A 23,450-nucleotide genomic window follows, 5' to 3' on the forward strand; every position below is an offset into this window, starting at 1 on the left:
TTTTGATTCTTCGATTTGAAGTCAAGGGCCACAAAAAATCCACTCAAGGGCCACAAATGGCCCCCGGGCCGCACTTTGGACACCCCTGATATAGAGTGTTTAAAATGAGGATTACCCAAAAATAACAAGGGGGCTTGTTCTTGGTTTGCGTCATGGAGCCGATGGAGCCCACAGTAAGGTAAACAAATGCTTTTAAACTTCAAAAAACACTAGTTGTCGACTAAATGTTTCAAAGAGAACACAGATGATTACATCTCTCTAATTTTTGCTCATCCAAAATTACTATTGACATTTGAACAATAAATGTATATGTTGTAACTATATATGCTAATTTGTCTGAAATAACTAATTTGTTGATTAAGTCTACGTCATCAATTTTGAACATCCTAAAATGTGTTTAGTACTCTGCCTTTAAACATGGCGCACTTCTTTAAACTTTAGAAACGTAAAACTATGTTGAACAAAATTGGCAGCAGCACAATGTGAAAGCATGTTAAAGGACCACAGTAACATTTAGGGAGATTTGGTGAGGTTTTTATCTCATCATTTCCAGTTAATAAGGGGAACAAAAAATCTCAACAAAGCAACGTTTTCTTTGTAACGGGCAGCAATGGGCCTCCATAGCAAAGACCACGTCAACTTTCACATTGTTTACTGGTCATGAAAATGAGCTGTGCGCACTTCCTGAACACATCTTTTTTGGGGGCGTATGAGAGGTTTTTCTTCCCCCACCGCACTTCTCTGAAGTGATCGACTTGTTTTCCCTAAAAGACCAGTAGCACATAGTCTAGTGACTCTAGTCTATAACTGAGTTCTCAGTCAAGCGGAACTTAGACCCAAAGTGAAGATTTGTTCCTGTTTAAAGGAGAACTTGGTAGCGGACTATCATGCTGCAGAGGGGGGTGTGGTGTGATGAAAGGTAAATGATCAGCGTTTTGTCACATGATGATATACGTGATTAGAGCACGGACGATAGTTTGGGTACAGTTCAGTCTTCTTTCTTGTTTAGTTGGCTTCCTGCGCTTTAATGGAAAATCAGCCTTTAATGAAGTGAGCGTTGCTTTGTGTTGCGTGTTTTACTTCTAACGTAATTTTATTTTCCATTTCCCTTATTTAACTTTCGGTTTCCCATCATTATTCGCAGCAACCAAAACCGAAGTTATGGAGTGGCAAACCCCGGGTACATTCCGGCAGCAACAGGAGGGGCAGGTAAGATCCATAGAGTTGTATTAGCTTATTTAAAAAAGGGGTTAATTATTTATTAGACAGATGTGAAGCTGGTTAACAGAGTTCAATATACTCTTCCGTTTCATGGTTCAGTCAGCCGTGACGTCATGTGTCGTCCAGGTTAAGTGAGGAGACTGACAGCAGCGCGGTCGCTGGCAGTGCTCAGAGAGCGAGATTTACAGAAGATAGTGTTTTTAAACAACCCCACCCTGTTTTGAGTCTATGGTTTGGCTATAAAATATCTCATGATGGATAATAACATGTATGCACAAGGTAAGGGATTCTGTCATGCCTGTCTTCCGGGATTTTTACGTGGAAACGCGTTATACTGTAAACTTTGAAAATACAAGAATTCAACTTGTTTTTGAGAAACAAGACAAAGCGATAAGAAGTGGAGTTAATGTTTATTTTTCTTTATAGGCTGTTGTTTTATGCATCAAAACTTTAAAAGATTGCATTTTTAAAAGCTAGGTGTATACACATGACCAAAACTGGTTCTTCTGGTTTTCTTCAGCAATGTTCGCCCCACCCGCTGCAGACTTCCAGGGCCCCAGCGCTCCTCCGGCCAGTATGTTTGACAGCGTACCAGGCTATGAAGGAACAGTGGCAGGAGGAGGTAAGCACTGTACACAGACAAGTCCTATTCATCACACTGTCGCTGATGTCTTCTGTCACATTCTTTTTATTACATGTGGTTTATTGTACACACACTATGCAGTCCAGTACATCAACTCTCCAGCACGTGTTTTTCTATTCATTTATTTTGGTTATAAACCCAAGGGGTTTATTCTAAATTTCATTCACTGAACATGTTAAAATACAAACAGACAAGAAGTATAAGCAATAACTAAGGGGGGGGAAATGGCATCCTCAGCACCAAATAAATAACTCAAATATTATAGTTCATGTTCAAAAGGGATAGAAAGAAGTTACAAAATTCTCATCCTACCCCCTCTTATTTTTATGCTCTATTCACAAAACAATGTAAATTAAAAAAAAAAAAGTAGTTTAAGTTCACATTTTTATGAAAGAGAATAACATTTAAATAAGTTAGGTCTCAATGATTTGTTTGAAAAACAAAAGTACAAACACCTTAATATTTAAATTCCACCACAAATGCAAATCATCACTAAATCATAAAGTTAACATGAGCATTGTGATCTGGAAACTAGGATTGATGGCTAAACTGCTGTTCTTGATTCAGAACCAAAATCAGCTTTATCTGCCCTGTATGCTTAAACACACAAAGGAATATGACTATGCTTTCAGTGCACATAAACATACCATTTAATATAAACAGAAATAATAAAAAATGTGCGTACCAATAAAGTGGCCATTGAGCTCATACTGCATGAACAAAAAACATAGGAATGATTGTTACCAGAAAAAAGGCAATGAAACTTTTAATGTTGGCTATAGGTGGATTTCTACCTCCTCCGATGCCTGCTTACCCAGTGCCTCAGCCTGAACCTGGACCTCAACAGCCACATTGGAAGTAAGCCTTAAACCGTTTCCTTTTATGTCAACATGACTGTTTAAAATATTGCTAAAGATTTCCGTTTGTTTTTTTTAATAATTTAAGCAAGCTAAGCACTTTGTACCCTACTACAACTTGCACTTCCTCCAGGATTCAGAATCTGTGACTTACGGTATTCTCACACTTCTTACAGTATCCCGTCCATCAGTGAGAACACCGCCCAGGAGGCGTTTGTCCTCTTTGCCTCCAGCAAATGCTGTTACAGCGCATCACCAGCAAAGAATGGTGTGATCACCAGAATGGATGCATTTAATACTTACAGGGTAAGAGATGATCTGTTGCATAGGTCAGTGTGTTTTAGGAAACCTGCCAGAAGTAAAGCATGTAAATCAATACAAGTTTAATAGTGGCTGTTTAAAACATATTCCTGTTTTCTCCTCCAATGCTTTATCTTAGTACCGCCTGGAAACCTTCACTGAATCACGATCTACAGAGTGGAAGCATGAACCATACCATGGTAGTACCATCATGTAACGTCATATTATTATATATATTGTCATATTATATATTGTATGTTGCATGGGTGCCATTCTCCTTCCTATTCAGTCAGCTATTTCAGAACACTGCTCACTTCAATTATGTTTTTCATTTATTTAATCAGGCCAGACTGTGGATGCCTTTGCCCAACCTATACCAGGGCCGTGGGATATTCCTGCCAAATCACCCAACTTTTTTGTGGATGAAAAGCAGGTTATTAAGGTTCCCTACACATCCTCTGTGAAGGTAAATTATTTAAAACATGTTGAAGAATGAAGAGCTGTTGTGATTGCCTTTAAAAATGATTCCTGACTACATTCATTGCATTTTCAGAGCTGCCATGCTTGTGTGGGAATGGGGAGAAAACCTTGCGAAGACTGTGCTGGTGCTGGGAATGTGAGTAGTCTCTGGAGAGACAGACCTAACTGAAAGTGTACCTTTTGCGACCTTGACAGTGATCACAGGGTTTCCTTTCTTGCTCGTTTTAGAAAGTTTGTTGGGTCTGCAATGGTTCCGGTTTCCGCCATGGAGACGATCGATGCCACCACTGCAGTGGGAGAGGGAGGGACAAGTAAGTTAAGCCTATTTGTTTTTGATATACACTGAATTAAAGTGTGATGTAGGAGAGAAGATTCTAATAGTTAGGTATCGTTCTTCTCAGTTGCAGCCGGTGTCAGGGGCAAGGATCAAAGCAATGTGAAACATGTCACGGAAAACAACAGCTTCTGGTCTATATCAACCTCAAAGTGAAATGGTGCAGTTTGCTCAACATCTGTGAAGAATATCTAACTGAACTTATACATTAAAACATGTCTTTACTATTTTCAGATTTTTAATGTTATCTCTCCTAGTTAACCAAATCTAAACCCCATTTATTGATGAACATGATTTCAGGACCAACAACATTGATAACTACGTTGTTGAACAGTCAAGTGGACTGAAGTTGGACAACCTGAACAATGTGACTGGCCAGGAGCTTTTCAGAGACTCTCAGTACATGGTAAACAATATTTTTTTTTCCTACTAATAAATCACAAGTTCAGTCTGAAAGGATACTATTTGAATGGTAACAATTTGCAATTTTTATTTTTGTTGGTCTTTTGAATTGCATGGAGTTATTCTTATCTTCCCCAACTGGCTTACATGTTTAACACAGGTTTTTAGCCATGTCATTACCACTTCAACAGTGAACAATGCAAACATAACACTTGTTTGGCTTAAGAAGTCTAACTGAAACTTAAATCACATTTGAATTTTCTTTTGTGTGTGCAGTTATAGCTATTGTATGATAGTCTGCCATGTGCTCTTTTCAAATGTAGCATGTGCCTTGATCTCTTTATCAAAGGATCATAATATGTCATAATATGTCAAGCACAACTGTTGCTTTCCTGCATATTTTTCCATTTTATAGTGGATGTGAAATATGAGCACTAACTAATATTATAGTGATCCCCCTGTGTAGGTTTATCCAGTGACAGGCCTTCCAGATGTTACAGTGGTGAACGCTGCACAGCGCCTTGTCAGCGAACACCAGAATAAATTCTCCCAGAACTCACGCATTCTCCAACAGGTAAGAGTGCATCCACTGTGTTTATAGTGTACATTTCAAGCAATGTTTAAAGACTAGAAAATACTCATGACCACAGCCTAATTTTGCCTCAGTGTAACATGCTCATATTTCCTTTCTTTTTTCTTCAGCGTCAGACCATAGAGCTGATCCCTGTCACCAAAGTGACCTACTCATGGAAAGGGAAATCACATGTTTACTTTGTTTACGGAAATGAGTTCAAAGTAAATGCAGATGATTATCCTGCTACCTGTTGCTGTACTGTCATGTAATTGAAATGATTTCATACAAAAAAGTAATTCTATTCCAGATCATTGGCTATCAAAATTAAGTCATTTTTAATGATTAATGGGAGGTAAGTCCTTTTTAAGTTTATCCAAGAAGAGGTACATAAGCCATTTAAGTAAGGATCCGATTTAAGTCAAAGGAACTAATGAAATCCTTTCAATATGTGATCCAAACGCCAAGCAAACGGTGAAATTTTCTTTGCGCCGCTACAACATTATGTTATTAAAGTAAACCAATAATAATATAATAACAATTCTTATAAGCCATGTATGCATGCTCCTAATAAAGAAAATGTGTATAGATAAAATGTCAAAATTACTAAGCGTTACTCTCTTTACACATTTATGCCAGTGATGTTGTCGTTTGCTTTCATAAATCAAGCTCGTTTATACTGAAAATGTTTTGCATTATTGAACTTTTATATTTGTAATATGATTTTACATGTAAAAAATATGTTATATGAATGTGAATCATTATTGACTGTGTGTATGATCTCAGCACAACAATATCTCTGACTGGCTTTGTATGAATCAGTTTGAATAAATGGTATGTCGCAATGTTTTGCTGTTGAAAGTTGCGTCATTAAAAGTAGACCGTCGCTCGTGAAGTGACGTGCGGAACGTGTTCGCCATAATGATAATAAACCGTGAACACAAAGCTGTAATAAAGCACATTACGCTTTGGTTGTGATAAACTGGTACATGAAGTGATTTTTCACCTTGCGTTGATAAAGTCTGAACTGATAATTGTGGAAACGAGACTTGGTAAGAAACGAAGAACTGAGCGGGACAACAAGGTAAAGTTAGCATGCTAGCTAACAGGTCGTGTTTACCTGTGTTAATGCTAGCTTCTACCTCGATGCTAAGTTTCATGTACAGGCAGGTTTTTGTTGGCTCGAGTACGATGTGAGCTTGAAAAGGAAAAGCTGTGCGTGTCGGGACAGCTCATTGCTAAATGTAATGTGTAACACTGGAGCTGTGAAGACGACGCTTTAAAGGAGTAAGAGGCGTTAGCAAGCTAAAACAGAATAGCTTTCTTGGTGAGTCCAGCTAGCCAAAATATCACTACAGGCTCTCTGCAGACTTCATCACACAAAGTGTTAGATCTGACAGAATAGTTATTCATTAACCAAGGAAAAGATGATCGGTATTTCAGTCTATATTTAACCTAAACAGTGAAAGACTGAGGTGTTGACAGGAGGGCAGAAACAAACACCTGCACCTTCCTCTTCGAAGTGAAGACCGCTTCTTCTTCTTCTCTCTTTTTTTTGTTTTCTAATATCAGTAAAATACACAAGCTGTGTCTTTCTTATTTGATGCAGATCAGTTCACGTTTGTATCAGTGAACAGGTCTGCATTTAACGCTTTCTTGAATGGTATTTTGCAGAGTTAGAAACAGTTTCTGTTACCGAACATCTGAGCATAAATAAAATAAAAGGGCTGAATAATTCATAAGCACCGAAATGACAATATTAACCAAACGTGTACTAAACTGTTACAGTTTAAAATTTAAACAATTGTAAGTGAGTTTTCATAAAGCTTCCTTCTTATTATCTACTCGAAGAAGGCATTTATCGACTGCATTTAAGTTAAGTACAACTGAGTATATAAAGCACATTAAACACTTTTTGGTGGTGTTATTGTCGATTTTTTTATGATTATAAGTTATGGCACAGTAACCTACTCTGTGATATCCTGAATGTGACCTGAATGGTGAAGAATGTATGTATAAATCCTAATCTGGTACATGCCTCTCTGACAGGCTGTGCGATGGCGTCAGCGTCTGCCAGTGTGGACTCCAAGGCAGAGCTGACTGCTCTACTGGAACAATGGGAGAGGGAGCAACAGGGCAGCACACAAGAGCTTGTTAACATCCTCACCAAGTAAGTAGTTGTACTATAATACTTGTTTAGAGGTGTGTGGTCTTAAACCTTTTTCTAAGGTTATTATTAAGGCTTTTTATGCATTTATGTAAAGATAGAACAGTTGATAAAGTCTGAAGTCTTAAAGAGATGCCACAGGTTTTTAAATGTGTTTTTCAGAATCTCTGAACTTGTTGAGAAAGAGACTGAAGAATACCACAAAGCAGATCCAGACCCTTTTGATGATCGACATCCTGGTACGAAAAAAAACCCCATCATGGCATGATAACAAGCACTTTAAATATCGTTTGTTTTATTCCAAACATGTAAAGAAATAACAACAACAAAAAAATATTTTTTGTTATGAAAAAAACCCCCCAACAAAATATTTAAACAGTTTAACATGTCTGAAAATGAGTAGTAATAAGAATAAACTAATTTATTATTACCTCTTCTCCATTCTCAGTCTTAATCACATTTTACTGCTGTTTCAATTTGTTACTTAAATAAAGTTTAAACAGTTTCCTAGCTTTTTTATTTTTATTTTTTTTTATTGTGCATGATTTTAACTTTTCCCTCTCGGCCACTAGGGAGAGCTGATCCAGAATGTGTGTTAGGGCACCTGCTGAAGATCCTGTTCAAGAATGACGACTTTATGAACACAGTAAGCAGGAAAACATGGAGACTGTATTTGTGCAAAATAGCACTTTTAGCACCTAAGTAAAATAAATAATTCATGTGTTTTCTCCTCTTTGTAGCTGGTGAACAGCTATGTGATGACCAGCAGGGAATTTTCTCTCAATGCAGCAGCTTGTCGCCTGCTCCAAAACATCATGCCTGGGTTGGAGACGGCTGTCGTCTTTCAGGAGAAGGTGAGCCCATTTTGAGTTCATGAAAGGGGAAAAGAGGTCTTGTTTTTTTTTTTGTTTTTTTTAATATATCATCTGGTTTGTCTCAATTGAACCTTTCCTCTGGGCTTGCTCTTCACAGGAGGGCATCGTGGAACGGCTGTTTAAATGGGCTCAGGAGGCCGAGCAGCCTCTCAGGATCTACGCCACTGGCTTGTTAGCTGGAGCCATGGAGAACCAGGACATTGCAGCCAACTACAGAGAGGAGAACTCTGTTTTGGTCAGTGTGATGGTCTTCTATGTCTGCTTTATTTTATCAGAGGACGTGACCCGGTTTACTAGGCACTTCAGCAAATATTAGAACTGTGCAAAGGACGAGGGTCATTTCCCCACCATCAGTCGGTTTTGTGATTTAGCGGCTTCACATCAACTCATTTTCCGTGCTCTACTCCGACAGGTGCCTTTGATGCTGCATCGTCTGCGTGAGCTTCAGGATAAGGACGCTGAGAACAAAAGGGAAATCAAACGCCCGAGCCCCAGGAAGACTCTGGGCGAGCCTTTGTTGCCTCTCGATGAGGAGACTGTTGACGGAGGCTTTGAAGATCAGCCTTTTACACTGGGCAGGAACGGAGCAGAAAGGGACGGGGCGGGACCGGAGGAGGACGGCGACATGTCCCTCGCGACCATTGAACCTGAAAACGAGCTTTCGTTCCGTCTCAACTCACCCCATAAGACCAGCAGCCGCGCCAACTCGGCCGTTAAAACCATGATGAAGCCCATGTCTGCCCCTGGTTCACTGACTCCGCTCGGCATGTCTGAAGGCAGCAGCTACCTGAGAAGGAGGGTCGATAGGGACATCGGAAGGATCTCCAAACAGAAGCTGAATTTCTCTTTGCCAGATCCAGAAAGGAACTTTAGTGAGCTCTCAAACAGCAGCTGGTCTGAGATGAGCCCCTGGGTGATCGGCAACAACTATCATTTGTACCCTCTGACACCAGAGATCGAGCAGAGACTCATCCTTCAGTATCTCACCCCTCTGGGAGAATATCAGGAGGTAAACAGCAATATAGAAAATCGCTTTAAAATATCCCTTTCCCTTGTCCTGTTAAATGTTCACCAGCAGGTGTCAGTCTTCCTTAATTTTTACAATAGTAATTAGTTTTGGTCTGATGCAGTAAAAGACCACTGTTGTTTTCCATTTCACACAAGAAAATGTCACCAGTGTGTCTTACTTTGGTTCACAGGCACTTTTTGGTTCCCAGAAAGAAAACAAGAGATGATTTATGTGTGTGTCAATTTGATCATTCCTCTCTCCACCTGCAGCTGCTGGCCGTGTTCATGCAGATGGGAGCTCGCGAGCTCCTCATGCACTATATGGATCTGAAACAGACCAATGACGTGCAGCTCACCTTTGAAGCGCTCAAGGTAAACGCCGTCTCCTGCGCTCCGCCCAACAGTCGCCCAACATGGGCTGACGTTTCTCACGCTCACCTCTCCGCTTGTCTTCTCGTCTCCTCTCCCCTTCTTTGCAGTACTTGGCTTCTCTGCTGTTGCACAAGAAGTTCGCTGCCGAGTTTGTGGCGCATGGAGGAGTTCAGAAGTTGCTGGAAATCCCCAGGCCATCAATGGCAGCTACTGGAGTGTCACTGTGCCTCTACTACCTTGCCTATAACCAGGACGCCATGGAGAGGGTACAAAACAGACACGCTTTACCACAATGACATTTGAAATATTGACCTCAATCTTTCACCGTTAGCTGTATTTCTGCCTCAATTTCTCTTAAAATAAAAATTTATTAATTGAGATAGTCGTCATTACAAAACAAATGTTTAAGTATTCTATGGGTTCATGACAGTAGATTTCAGCAGTATCATGTCATTTTTGTTTCAATTCACATTTGCATTCATTGCCGTGCCCTCTATCCTCTCAAGGTGTGCATGCTGCCCCACTCCATCCTGTCAGATGTGGTTGGTTACACACTGTGGCTGCTCGAGTGCTCGCACGCCTCCGGCTGCTGCCATGCCACCATGTTCTTCTCCATCTCTTTTTCCTTTCGGGCCGTCCTGGAGCTTTTTGACAAGCAGGACGGGCTCCGACGCCTCGTCAATCTGGTAGGACAAAACCAGCAGTCTGCTATATGTAATCCTCAGCCTACACATGTGTACCCTCTGTGTCCTTTTTCGCAAACGCAATCACTGACGATGAACTGGTTAAGTGTGCGGTCGACACGTGCTCGCTGATGTGTGACACTTGACTGTTTCTAGATTAGCACGCTGGAGATCCTGAACCCTGAGGACCAGGGAGCTCTGCTGAGTGATGATGAGATCTTCTCCAGCAGACAGACGGCCAAGCACACCTGCATGGCCCTGCGAAGATACTTTGAGGCCCACCTGGCAATCAAGGTCGAGCAGGTGAAGCAGTCCCTGCAGCGCACAGAGGGGGGCGCCCCCATTCACTCCCAACCCTACTATAAGGTACGCACAGGCCTGCGGAGAAGTGGGATTACTTTTGTTGCACAAATCTTAATCCAAATACGTGACAATGTTTGACTTACTTTTTTTTTTTTGCACAGGTTTGTTCGGTTAAGTTGCTGCGTTTGTTGTCAAGAATAACATGCAGTGAGCGTGGGCTGCTTTATGCCGAGGTAGTAATTTAAAGTGTTCTCGTCTCGTTCTCCAGGCGGTCAGCTACACCCGTGAGCAGGTGGTGGAAATGATGGAGTTTCTTATAGAGTACGGCCCACTCCGGCTGTACTGGGAACCAGCGGAGGTCTTTCACAAGCTGTCATGTGTTCAGCTCCTCCTGCAGCTCATTTCCATCGCCTGTGACTGGAGGACCTACTACGGCAGGTTTGGACCCGAAGACAAGTCCAAGTCTTCTTTCGCATTGCGTCATCTATGATCCCTTTCTGTTTAGAGCAGTTATTACCAGTTATTGACTTCTGTCGTCTCATGTTGTTTTTTCTTTCCCTGTAGGAGCGACACAGTGCGTTACGCCCTCGACATCCTGAGTATCCTCACCGTTGTTCCAAAGACCCAGCTGTTGTTGTCCGAGGCCGTCGCTGTCCTCGATGAGGGAGGATCTAGTGTGTCCACTGTCGGTAGGTTGTATCAGAGCAAGGTGCCATTTCAGCCATCTGATGAAACCCTGACCTTTTAGTATGAATGTGACTTGTATGTTAGCTATCAGGCCCTTATACCTGGATGAATACTGTCGACAGTGACAAACGTACTGGAGCTGCATTGCAGGAGAAATCAAGTGCCAAATAAAACTGGGATTTGTAATAGAGGTGTTAGAGCCATTTTGTGTGTAAATAAATTCATCTTGAACAAGTCCGCAGATGTTTGATTTACAACGTGGAGCAGCCGCAGGACGGCATGTCAGTTACAAATATCCCGGTCGCAGCCCCTCGCTGTGGCTTAGGTTTTTTTTTTGTTTCAGCCAAATCAAGTCACAATAAGTAGTACTATCCACCACTAGTAACAACAGGCAGTAGCTTTGTAGTTTCATTTTCGTTTGTTTCATACAATCTGTGCCCATCCATGCTGAGAGGCTGGCACAACTTCTAAGTATTATTTTCCTGAAAAGGTTTTTTTTTTTTTTTTTTTTCTTTTTTTTTTTCATTTCGTTGTCTGTCTTTTCCTCTCAGGGATGAGCATCGTCCTGGCAGTGGCAGAAGGAGAGGTGTTTGTAAATGACGCCGAGATTCAGAAGTCGGCTCTGCAGGTCGTCATCAACTGTGTCTGTGCTCCAGACAAACGCATGTCCAGCATTGGCAAGTTCATTGCAGGAACCCCCCGTCGGCGCCTCCCTCAGCAGACCAAAGCCAGCGAGAGCGTGCTCACTAAAATGTGGAACGTGGTGCAGTCCAACAACGGCATCAAGGTAGACATTGCTCACTCCACAGTTTGTGATTTCAACTTCTTCTGTCTGTTCTTGAGTTTTATATTTTTATATATATATATATATATATATATATATATATATATATATATATATATATATATATATATATATAAGGAACATCAAATGCTTTCTAGTGGTTCTGTAAGACAGGCTGTTTAAAGACGGGGAAGTGGCTGAAAGGCACATTTGGGCTGTGACAGTTCTCGCTAAGTGCTGCAGTGGTAAATGGACTGGATTTATAAAGTGCCTTTTCCCGGAGCAGTGCACATTTTTAAACACTTTTTAAAGCCTGACTTTCAGCCTCAAACACGCGTCCATGAACTGAATGAGGGGAAGCTGGCGGCGCAAGATTCAGTGCTGCACTAAAGGAAACCTGAGGTTCATTGTATCACCTAATCACGTTAGGAAAACATGCACGAGTGTACTACATGCAAATTCACAGGTGGAAAAACATTTAGACTTAAAAGACAACCTTTTATTACTCTTGGTCTAGATGATGTAAAATGCAAAACAAACATTAGAACATGTCATTTGGATTAAGTTGGTTCTGTGAGCCAAGTTGTACCGTCTAAAAGTAAATCTCTGCATGAAAGAGGAGAACCTTTGTGCTTCTGGTCTTTATTGTGAGCTGTGTGGTGCCGAAGCAAAGACTTGTGGGGAAGCAGTTTCTCTTAAATACCTCGAAGAAGGGTTTTTTTTTTCTCCAGTTAAACAACATTGTGCTATCGTTTTATTTATATTTATTCAAATCAATCTTCTACCTCTCATTTTTAAGCTTAGTAGACTCAAACCGTAGCTTTCAATATAGAAAGAAACACCTGGTTTCTGTCAGCTTTTGTTTTGTTTTTTTTTTGCTCACACTCTGCATTTGTCCTGTAGGTGCTGCTATCCTTGCTGACGGTGAAGATGCCTATCACAGACGCAGATCAGATCCGAGCTCTGGCCTGTAAGGCTCTGGTGGGTCTGTCTCGCTCCAGCTCCGTCAGACAGATCATCAGCAAGCTGCCTTTGTTCAGCAGCGGACACATCCAGCAGCTCATGAAGGAGCCGGTGCTCCAGGACAAACGCAGCGAACACGTCAAGTTCAGCAAGTTTGCGGCTGAGCTGATAGAACGGATCTCCGGGAAGCCGCTGCTGATCGGAACGGACGTGTCTCTGGCGTGGCTGCAGAGGGCCAGCGTGGTCGCTCAGTCCCGCATCAGCTTCCCGGAGAAAGAGCTGCTGCTGCTAATCAGAAACCACCTGGTTGCGAAAGGCCTTCACGACACCGCCACCACACTCACCAAGGAGGCCGACCTGCCGATGTCTTGTCTGTCTCATTCAGCGCACTCAACTTGTGCTTTTCCCCCTGTTGCTCCTCCCTTGCCTGCCTCTCCTGTCGCTACTCTCCCCCGAACCCCACGCCTGGCAAACGGCGTCAGCTCAAGACTCGGAAACCACCCCCCTCATTCATCGACCCCGGGATCTAGCAATCCCCCAGCACGTCCCTGTCCATCACAAACCACTGTATGTTCATCCTCGACTGTTTTTCCCTCCACGTCTGTCCCCCTCTGTAGCAACGGCTCACCCCTGATAGGACGAATCGTTTTCTCTCGCGAACGGCAAACGGGGTGCAGTGCTGTGAGTTGTAAGAAACCTCGTGTGCTGAGGCAGAAGTCTGACCACGGTGCCTTCAGCCAGAGTCCGGCCATGAAGAAGCAGTTTGACAGACACCTGCCATCCCCGCCTGCGCTCGACAGCATCATCACGGAGTACCTGAGGGAACAGCACGCGCGCTGTAAAAACCCTGTGGCAACATGCCCGCCGTTCTCTCTCTTCACCCCGCATCAGTGCCCAGAGCCCAAACAGAGACGTCAAGCCCCCATCAACTTCACGTCCCGACACACACGGAGGGTAATTTATCCCAAATATGGAGGAGTTGATGGAGGCTGCTTTGACAGACACCTCATCTTCAGCAGGTAGGTGGTTTTATTAGAGCCAGGCTTCCTTCCCTCGAACACAAAAGCAATCTTCCAAAACCGTTATTTTTTTTTTCCTTTCCTTCCGTTTCTTAGGTTTCGTCCTATATCCGTGTTCAGGGAGGCAGACGAGGACGAGAGTGGATTCATGTGTTGTGCCTTCTCCGCTCGCGAGCGCTTCCTGATGCTCGGCACGTGCACGGGGCAGCTCAAACTCTACAATGTGTTTACAGGCCAGGAGGAGGCCAGCTACAGCTGTCACAGCTCAGCCATCACTCACCTGGAGCCGTCCCGGGTCTGTAGCCAACGCTTTCAGTACAGCCACACTTTGATTCCCTCTCCACTCAAAATCACGTGTTTGGCATGTCTCCGTTTAAGATGCATTTAAATGATTTAAGAAAGGCAATGTGTAACTGCCATGTGGGAAGTTGAGACCTTCAGTTTGCTAAGAGTTGACCCAGGGAGATACAAAAGAGACAAACCTGTGTCTCAGGTTTGATGGTAATAATTCAAATTTACGTTTCCGGGTGTGGTTAGGGTCAGGGCGTATTTACCTACATGTTCTTAAACATTAAAATATGTTTCAAAGATGTGGAAAAAAAGGTGTCAGTCATAAATCCATAAAAAAAAATATCTCAAGTAGAATTTTTTTTTGTTTTCGGTGGTGTAAGGTGATTTTTAACCATCATGTTTTGTTTTTTTAATTTTCTTTTAGGATGGCTCTCTGCTCTTAACGTCCGCCTCTTGGAGTTACCCTCTGTCTGCACTGTGGGGCATGAAATCAGTCTTCATCATGAAGTAAATGACGTTTGATTATTTTTTTTTCACCCATTTCCAGTACAATCTCATTGTTTCAAAAAGAAGTCTGAAATATTGAAGCACAGGGAGGGTGTGATTGCCAGTGTGTTCGACATGACTTCTGTCTGGATAGCGAGCGTCATAAACCGTTAAAATAAGGCCGCCTGTGATCCCACTGCCTCATGTATGTGGGTTTGCTCACAACACAGCAGCTTTATTCTGTCAGAGATGGAGCCGCAGATAGGATGCTGTTTAATTATGAACGCTCACAGCCCGAGGGCGGCAGTCTTCACTTCTTAGGACACAAGCACTTCATTCATCCTCGCTGCTTAAATAAGACACGACGGGTAATCTCTCTGTTTGAATTTGTCCTACAGTGTCTTAAAACAACCGAGCTTTTATAGCCGTACTGACTTTGTGTTTTGGATGAAATGTTAAAGTGTACCTCTCGTTGTCTTCAGGCACTCCTTTCTGGGCGACCATTACGTAGAGTTCAGTAAGCTCTCACAGGATCGTGTGATCGGGACTAAAGAGCATGTAGCACGCGTGAGTATGACAGACATTTTTGCAACATTACGAAAAACCTTCCCCCGTCAACTGTGACCGCCTACGTTTAAGTCTCTCCTTTATTTTATTTTTTTCTAGATTTACGACATCCAGACGGGTCAGGTGACTCTGACTCTAAACAACCCAGACCTGGCAAACAATTACAAGCGAAACTGTGCCACCTTCAACCCCACGGACGACCTGGTGCTGAACGACGGCGTGCTGTGGGACGTTCGCACGGCTCAGGCCATCCACAAGTTTGACAAGTTCAACATGAACATCAGTGGCGTTTTCCACCCTAACAGCCTGGAGGTCATCATCAATACGGAGATCGTATCCTTGAGACTGGGATGCAGCAAACAGGAAAGTAACACAAGAAAGAAGAAAACGCTAACGTTTCGTTTTTAAGCCTTCTAAGTTCTAAGTTTGCTGCTAGCTTAGCATTAGCTGGTTTTAATGTCCTTAAGGATTTGTCATTGTAGCAACTCTGGTTAAAAATTAGCCCCAGTTGTGAGCTCAGTTATTGAGCTCTCACATCTAAACATTAAATATTTATTGCTCTGAGAATTGATTTTGACGTCCCTGCGGAGGGTTTTAAAACACTGTGTAATTAAATTCATAGCAGATTGATTTGATACGAATGAAAAACGAAGAAGTCCTTAGGTACAGCTTCAGTGGGATCTGCGCACCTTCCACCTCCTGCACACAGTTCCAGCCCTGGACCAGTGCAGGATAGTCTTCAACAACAACGGCACCGTCATCTATGGAGGTAAACACCGAGCCACTGAATGATGGGTAATGTTCAGCGTTTGGCATCCACCCTACAACTCAGTGCACAGTCAGTGCGAGTGTGTGAAAGGTGTGCCTTCTAATTATGAAGCAAAGTCAAGAACGTGTGTGTTTGGAGAGCAAGAGGTGTGAACAGGGCCCGTAGAGGTGTGTGATTCTGTGTGTGTGTGTGTGTGATACACCGCAGTCACTCAGTGAGCCATATGGGCATAAGGCTCCGTGTTGGGATTGGCTACACAGAGAACCAGCTGGTTCAAGGCTCCTCACAGGGAGAGCCATGGGCGTGCTGTAAAGTCCAAACACTCGAATTCTCTGGAGCCTTGAACTCGGCTGACGAGCTCGTTGTGCAGCTTTTTATTCATCCTCTTTTCTTTTCTTTTTTCTTTTTTTTTTGTGTCACTCTGCACTTTTCGCAGCAATGTTGCAGGCTGACGATGAAGACGACATGATGGAGATGCAGATAAAAAGTCCTTTTGGTTCATCGTTCAGGACCTTCAATGCCACGGACTACAAGCCAATTGGTAAGGCGAGCTGGCCCTGGCCTCATCGTTGATGAATGTTTTGATTCTTTCGTGAATATGAAAGCGTCTCATTTGACGTTACTTCTCCCGACAAAACGTCTCTGCTCTCTTTACAGCTACAATTGATGTCAAGAGGAACATATTTGACCTCTGTACTGATACCAAAGACTGCTACCTCGCTGTGATCGAGGTAATTTCTTGTCTTCATGTGGCTTTAGAATGCAGTCGTTTTTTTATTTTTGATCCATATTAAAGAATTGAAATGTCTCTTCCCCCTGCTTGTCCTGTAGAACCAAGACTCTGTGAACACTGACACAGTGTGCAGGCTCTATGAAGTTGGCCGGCAGAGGCTAGCAGAGGAAGAGGAGGAGGATGAGGAGGATCAGGTTCTTCTTTTCTTCTCTCTTATCGTGCTGCTTTGTTGATCTTTATAGAATGCAGACAAAAAAAATCAATCGCACCCTTTATTTATTTATTTATTTATTCTTTTTTTTCCGACCAGGAGGATGACGATCAGGAGGAAGACGACGACGACGACGACGATTCAGACGACGACATCGATACGGATCCCCTCATCGCAGAGCTAGAGAACGAGAACGGCGGCGAGGACGAAGACGACGAGGAGGAGGACGACGGGAATGATGAATTGTCTCCCTCCGATGAAGAGGTGGCACGTCTTCTCGAGGACGACGCGGACGCCGGCGAAGACGACGACGAGGAAGACAACGACGAGGATGACTCTGATAACGACGATGTGGATCTGGACGTGGACAACGGTGAGTAGCACTGCTACAGGCTCCACTGAATCTACAGACTGTCTTACATGCATTTATTTATACTATTCAAAATGTCTGCTTATTATTATTATTATTATTATTTTTTTTTTTTAATATAACATTTTGAAGCGTCTGTATCTGCTCTTTGTTCCTAATTCAATTTGAATTCGTAGCACATGATTCCAATTATGATTTTTCAGTTCTTTAACGCGAGCTGAAACACAAACGACTCGTTTTCATAGAGAGAAACTGATTTTAGATGAAACGCTCTCGGCGTTAGCATAACGACTGTCGTTATATTAAGACTCATTCTGAGAGGCCCATTGTGAGTTGATGCTAATAATGAGCAGTCAGCTAATCATATGAATTCTGATCCAGGAGTAGTTCTTCTATGGATGTCATTATTTTATATATATATATATATATATATATATATATATATATAAAAAGAGGGAGCGATTATTAAAGCACACTTGATCTGTGACAATAGAATCATCATCATGACAGTTCTAATGATCCCGGAGCCTGATACATGTAAGCAGGCTCAGGTATATCCTCATCCAGGCTTGTGTTTGGTCCAGCCTCTGTGTTTTGAATGCTGCCTGCTCACTGTGAAGCAGTCTTGTCTTTCCCAGTAGAATTTAAAAACTGCTGTGTTGGTATATTCCAGCCGTTGGGAGACAGAGGAAGCAGAAATTTGAGGGGGGGAAAAAATGGAGATACTGCTCTTTCACATTTTGCCAAACCTGCATTGTATTTTTGCCTTTTTGGCAGTTTCACTCCTGACCCACTGACCCCAGCTGCAACACATTTTCTAAATCCCCTTTGTCTATCACACGAACAGACAGCTCCGACAACTCTGACCTTGAGGATGACATCATATTATCCCTGAACGAGTGAGGTGCCATCCACGCCTGGGAGCAAGTGAAAAACTGGGCGGCATGTCAAGACTTGTGCCTCATAGACATTTGAGCTGCAGGCCAGGAGGCGAGAGCGAGGAGGATAATATCAGCAGATAAGGTGGGAGATAACTTGGATCACTGCCTGTTGGAAACAGAAGGTGTCTGCACTCTGAGTGACAGAAGCAAGAGAGCAGAATCTCATTGAGGAAGAGAGGGAGGGGCACTAATTGACTAATTGGCAGGCGAAATGATTGTATTTGATTTTTTTTTTTTTTAAAGAAAGTTGCGCTTGATGATGAGCCAAATGGCCAGTGTGTTGATGCCACCGGGAAAGGTTTCTATTATAGCATATTACTAGCTGCCTAAACGAGCCCATTCATTTGATATTGATTCACACACTCTGTAAGCCTCTGTTTGGTCACAGATTAGTACGTGTTGGGGAAAAGGCTTACATTTGCAGGGCTGTGCGTCTGCATTTGTTTGGCAAGGGATGCAAAGCTCTCCGAAGCTTGTATTTCACGAGACCACCAAAAAGTACTCGAGTGTTTAATCAGGCAGCTAATTTAATGCACAAACACTTTTCACACGGTTCAAAAGGTGTCGGAACATATCTTCAAATATTACACTTAACATAAACCTTTGACCAAAATGCCAAAAAAAAACGACAGTGCCATTTGTGAGCATCACCACCAGATCTCATCATGTAAATAAGGACTTCAAATGTGCTTCCAGCTCATTTTGAAGAGAACTAGTGTGGACACTGTAACTGTTGACACACCTGCTCAGAATCAGCACATGATGGACATTTACAGCCTTCTACAGTTCTCTACCAGAGAGTTATTTTACATCCCCTTTACTCAGTCAAGGATTTGAGTTTAGAGGAAGTTTCTCCGTTAATAACATCTTTGACCGACCTAAAAGGTACACAAAAACAGAAGATTTCAGGGTTCAGGGTAGATAACATAACATTTCTGAATATGAAATGATTCACCTGGATGACTAAAGAGAGAGCTACAAAACATTGGAAGGTGTTGGTGAAAATGTTTTTTGTTTTTTTTATCTCTGACGGTGATCGCAGGTATCAAACTCGACAACATTGTGAGAAGAAAAAAAGAAATGCCTTGTAGTTGCACACTTTTTTCAAGTAGTGCTGAGATTGAATGATTTTTTTGCCTTGTATATCTTGATTTTCTGCATTTTCTTTTTCATAAGAAGACTTCTGTTGACTTTCTTGAGACAGTTTATGTACAGCTTGTATGTATCAAAAGTATTTTTACTATAAATAAAGCTACAAATGTATGTTGTTCTTCTTTAGTGAAATGTGAATGATGCTTGCCAGCACATGACATTTAATAATCTGCTGTAACCTCGGAGTCTTACACGTGTTGCCTTTCAAAGTAAGAAATCCAATTTGACACATTTTATTCTTAAAAAAAAGAGAAGAAAAGAAAAGTTACGTTTTGGTCATCTGCTGGCAAGAATCACCTGTGAGGGACCCTTTAAGAAAACATGTTCAACTTAAAACCTTGACATTGGTTCACTCACTTTTTAATAACCAAATGGTCCGAGGGGTTTTGGTTTCCAAAAACACACGTTGGATGCTTTGTAGGATGTCAGTTGAAATAAAATAGTGGTTTGATTGGATTGAAACCCCATATTGGATTTAGAGTAGCACATAGATACCGTAATATGTTGAAGTGTTGTCTGAAACACAAACGTGGATTTTTTTAGTTACATTAGATATGTTGTCTTTGTGCTATTTTAAATCCAATATGGGATTTGACTGGGGCGCTCAGTTGGTAGAGTCGGTCGTCTCCTAACCGGAAGGTCAAGGCTTCGATCTCTGGCTTCTGCAGCTACATGACTGACGTGTCTTTGGGTAAGACATTTAACCCCAAGTGGCTCTGGCTGCTTCGTCGGTGATCTGTGAATTTGTATGAATCGGATTAGTTCTATCTAATGGTCACTTTCCATAGAAGCCTTCAGCGTGTGAATGAGTGAGAATGTGTAGGTGTGACCTGCGATGTAAAAGCAGACCTAAACAAGACTCGAAAAGCGCTTCACAAGCTTGAGCCCATTTACCTTTTTACAAATCATCACATTCTGGTTCTATTAACATTTGCCCTGTCGTCTCATTTTGTGTGTGAAATGGGTTCGTACATTCACTGACTTCTCAAACCTGTGTTGGGAGTGAATTTGTTCAATCTTAGAAGTCCTTTTAGCTTCTAAATACTCTTAATTTAATTCTGTCTTACATAAAACAAAATGGGTTTGTTATTTTAGAATGAATGTTTCCCTTCTCCTTTGAACCAGAAAACCATTGTCCCATCTTTTAATGTGTACTCTCATTCTCACCTTTTCAGTAACCAGCACTGAGCGACACACTTCTAGCGTTGGAAATGGTTTCGACTGAAGCTCAAATCAAACATTTCAGTGCATCAGAGCAGATCCTAGTCCTGGCTAAGTCTTTATACCCCACTAAACTGGAACTTCCTTCAAGTAACTCGGCACAAAATGACATGAATTCATTATCGGAGCACTTTAACACATGAAGGCCTGCTCCATCTGGATGAACTGAAACGTGCTTTGACAATGTTTCTGATTCAGTTTGGTGTATTGGCTGGTGTGCCTGTGTCTAATCTCTGCCCTAATTCTCTCTCAAACACATCTACTTCATTTCATACAGATTATAAAGATAAGCTCGTTTTATCAACAGCAAGACAAATGTGACAATCTCACTGTAATCTTCAGAAAGATTCAAGTTTTCAAGCAAAAGGAACTGAAGGAAAGGACAAACTGGAGTAAAATGTTAGTTTGCGTAAAGAACAGAAGTACATCTTCTAACGCTGCAATAAAACCTTTTGAGGATAAATATTTATGTTATGGTTTCCATATAATCAGGTGAATAATCACCTCAATACATAATGTTCTCAGAGTGACACTATCCAGGTCTCCTTATTGTTGAATTGTGCGTGCAACGATTTGCCATTACATTTTCTTGTGGCCTCCTCCACAGTTAATAATAGAACCAATTTAAATAGTCTCCAGAACCACAGGCGCATCAAATAAGTCTTCTTAATTGTGCGTTTGCTGCACAGACACGTGTGTGTCCATGTGTGCAGAGATTACTTTTAACAGGGAGCAGAGTGTGCATGAAATGTACAATCCTGAGGAGTGCAAAGAAATAAGAATGTGTGTGTTTGTGTGAGAGCAGGTGATGGATGAGTCGCTAAGACACGCTTCTTATTACCTCCTCGGCTGGCTCTTATTGTCTGCTGGCTCTGGGACTGTGGAAACAGATAGCAGCTCTCACTGTGTTAGGCAGTCCCCGTTTGCATTGGACCAGTGTCTCATCCTTACAGCACTGCTGAATCAGAGCAAGAGCTAAATGTAGCCACTGCTCCTCTACCGAAGAACCACTTCAATGTTTCTGCAAGAGGCCTTTTTCAAATCTTCTGTTGTTTAAAATATCCCATAGGCCTGGTTTGAACCATTTCAACGATACTTGCACTTTGTTGTTTTATTTATCCTGAAATGTTTATTAGCTAGGATGCATATTTAGCTTACAAAACGCCCCACACTCTTCCAGCTTTGAGTATGTGATTGGAACACCGCCCACAGTGTTCCACTTGAAGTAATAGACAGATGGGAGTCAGTCATAGCCTCGCTATGATGGATAGAAATTACCCTGCTGCATACTGCCTTCCCTCCCACACTACATCAAACTCACCGGACACCGTATTCACAAAATCACCCTTTTATTTTAACCAATGATTGCCTTGTCAAAAAGACGAGTCAGCTAAATGGAGCATGATGATGAGACATACGTTCAGCAATATGCGAGATGCTGTATGGTAAAGATTTTTCTTGTACGTATTGTTTAATCATCAGGTTTTAAAAGCGCCACTCGAGTGAGTGTGCTGATTTTTTGGACATTTTAATTGTGGCAAGAAAGCTTTGAGAAAGCCTTTTCAGAGGGAAACGTTTAACGGATTCTTTTTAACCATGGAGGGCTTTGTTTATCCAGTATTTTCTTTGCCGTGACTCTTGTGCCCTTCAACTGAACTGAGATAATAAGACAGTCACGTTGGTGAAGTCAAGAGTAGACTGTTGACTCATCGAGCAATGTGTGCATTTTCTTGTTTAGTATATAAAAAAAGGATGATCATTACTTTAAAAAAAAACAAAAACCCTTACCTTTGAGAAGCTGCGATCAGCGAGTTTAGATTTTTAATACATAAGACTTTAAAACAAACCATCTTTTATGCTGCAGTGATCATTTCTTAGCTGACATCTCTTTAATTGATCTACAAATGATTGGATCTGAACAGCAATACAATCTGCAATGTGTCCATCATTCCCCCACAGACTATTTTAACAGATGTGACTCACCTGTGACAAATCGCTGTGCAATAAAGTCACTCTTGTGTCAACTAAATGAAATGCATCACTACGATTGAGGTCAATCAAGATGAGTCCAACTCTTTTTATGTGTTAAATCTCATTTAAAGACCACAGCCACCAGTGAGCCCTTAGAGTTTATGGACATTACGTTTAATCACTGTGTTGGTTTAAAACAGTGTGAAGCAATCTAACTTCTATAATTAAATAAAAAGTGTCAGAATGTGGACCCATTTCAGCATATTTTGACTTATTGTATTTATAAATGTTTCTGTTATAGGCCTTCAGAAATCTCCATGAGCTAAAGCATATTTAGTTCACCTACATTTCTTAACCTCAGGTATGTTCCCAGCAAGATGAACGCTTGGTTACAGAAGTGTCACCTTCATTCCTAAATACTCAAGTTCACACAGAATAATTAAACAGTGAACAGGATTAATACACAAAATATATCCTACAAAAAGACAGTTATTCTAAAAACACCTGAACGTCTACAGATCAAGGCATAAAACTGAATTGTTGGGTTGTTACATGGAGTGACTTATAGCACAGTCACTCCATGTAACAACCCCCAGCTCAAGACAAAAACAAAAAACTCTGGTTTAAAGTTTGGGGATATGGCATCATGAGTCATGACTACATTTCTAAATCCATCATTTATTTTCTGCGAGTCTGTAAATCAGCCAGTGGTTGTGTGATTAAAGTCTTACGTGTGATCAAACACTTTGCCAAAGCCATCAATCTTATTCTAACGGGAAGCTGCCCTTTAGGAGTTAGTTTCCCTTCATCTGTGTGGGAGCATGACTGCACTATGACAAAGCATCGCCGATAGTGGCTCTGTTTCTCTGAAATGACTCAACCAGGAGGTGCTTCCCCACATGGCCTGGCCCTGATCTGTAACACCGGGAGCTACTTTATGGCCCACAGCCCCCCCAAAAGCGACACCTTCAATCAAAAAAGGCAGCATTCAGCATCCGGTAGCAGGAGAAAATGCAGTTTGTGATGGATGCCTACACAGAGAAAATGAGAGGAGGCAGAGAGGGAGGGC

General features: G+C 41.9%; 2 protein-coding genes across 5 annotated transcripts; both read left to right on the plus strand.

Annotated features, from left to right (window-relative positions):
* Positions 1-704: 704 nt before the first annotated feature.
* Positions 705-5,653, plus strand: ssuh2rs1 (ssu-2 homolog, related sequence 1). Of its 2 annotated transcripts, none has more exons than XM_079358891.1 (13): positions 705-919; positions 1,145-1,209; positions 1,742-1,843; positions 2,647-2,722; positions 2,898-3,027; positions 3,161-3,221; positions 3,366-3,487; positions 3,575-3,637; positions 3,730-3,812; positions 3,903-3,995; positions 4,136-4,241; positions 4,704-4,811; positions 4,940-5,653. In XM_079358891.1, the coding sequence occupies exons 1-13, from the start codon at positions 888-890 to the stop codon at positions 5,078-5,080; spliced, it is 1,182 nt and encodes a 393-aa protein (XP_079215017.1). In that variant the 5' UTR covers positions 705-887; the 3' UTR covers positions 5,081-5,653. The 2 variants fall into 2 exon arrangements, with proteins under 2 accessions (XP_079215017.1, XP_079215018.1); XM_079358892.1 differs by lacking the exon at positions 705-919 and adding an exon at positions 937-1,050.
* A 102-nt stretch (positions 5,654-5,755) lies between these two features.
* dcaf1 (ddb1 and cul4 associated factor 1) lies at positions 5,756-19,300 on the plus strand. 3 transcript variants are annotated; one of them, XM_079358887.1, is made up of 25 exons: positions 5,756-5,892; positions 6,858-6,978; positions 7,138-7,214; positions 7,548-7,621; positions 7,716-7,829; positions 7,948-8,085; positions 8,263-8,859; positions 9,129-9,230; positions 9,338-9,496; positions 9,737-9,916; positions 10,070-10,279; positions 10,485-10,654; positions 10,781-10,905; positions 11,455-11,690; positions 12,591-13,669; positions 13,766-13,964; positions 14,385-14,467; positions 14,929-15,013; positions 15,113-15,346; positions 15,689-15,782; positions 16,219-16,323; positions 16,440-16,513; positions 16,614-16,709; positions 16,826-17,099; positions 17,944-19,300. In XM_079358887.1, exons 2-25 carry the CDS (start codon positions 6,866-6,868, stop codon positions 17,997-17,999), a joined length of 4,674 nt encoding a protein of 1,557 aa, XP_079215013.1. In that variant the 5' UTR covers positions 5,756-5,892; positions 6,858-6,865; the 3' UTR covers positions 18,000-19,300. The 3 variants fall into 3 exon arrangements, with proteins under 3 accessions (XP_079215013.1, XP_079215014.1, XP_079215015.1); XM_079358888.1 differs by having other exon boundaries at positions 5,789-5,860; XM_079358889.1 differs by lacking the exon at positions 5,756-5,892 and adding an exon at positions 5,922-6,135.
* The last annotated feature ends 4,150 nt before the right edge of the window (positions 19,301-23,450 follow it).

This window comes from Symphodus melops, assembly GCF_947650265.1.
Source record: "Symphodus melops genome assembly, chromosome: 13".
NCBI classification, from domain to species: domain Eukaryota; kingdom Metazoa; phylum Chordata; class Actinopteri; order Labriformes; family Labridae; genus Symphodus; species Symphodus melops.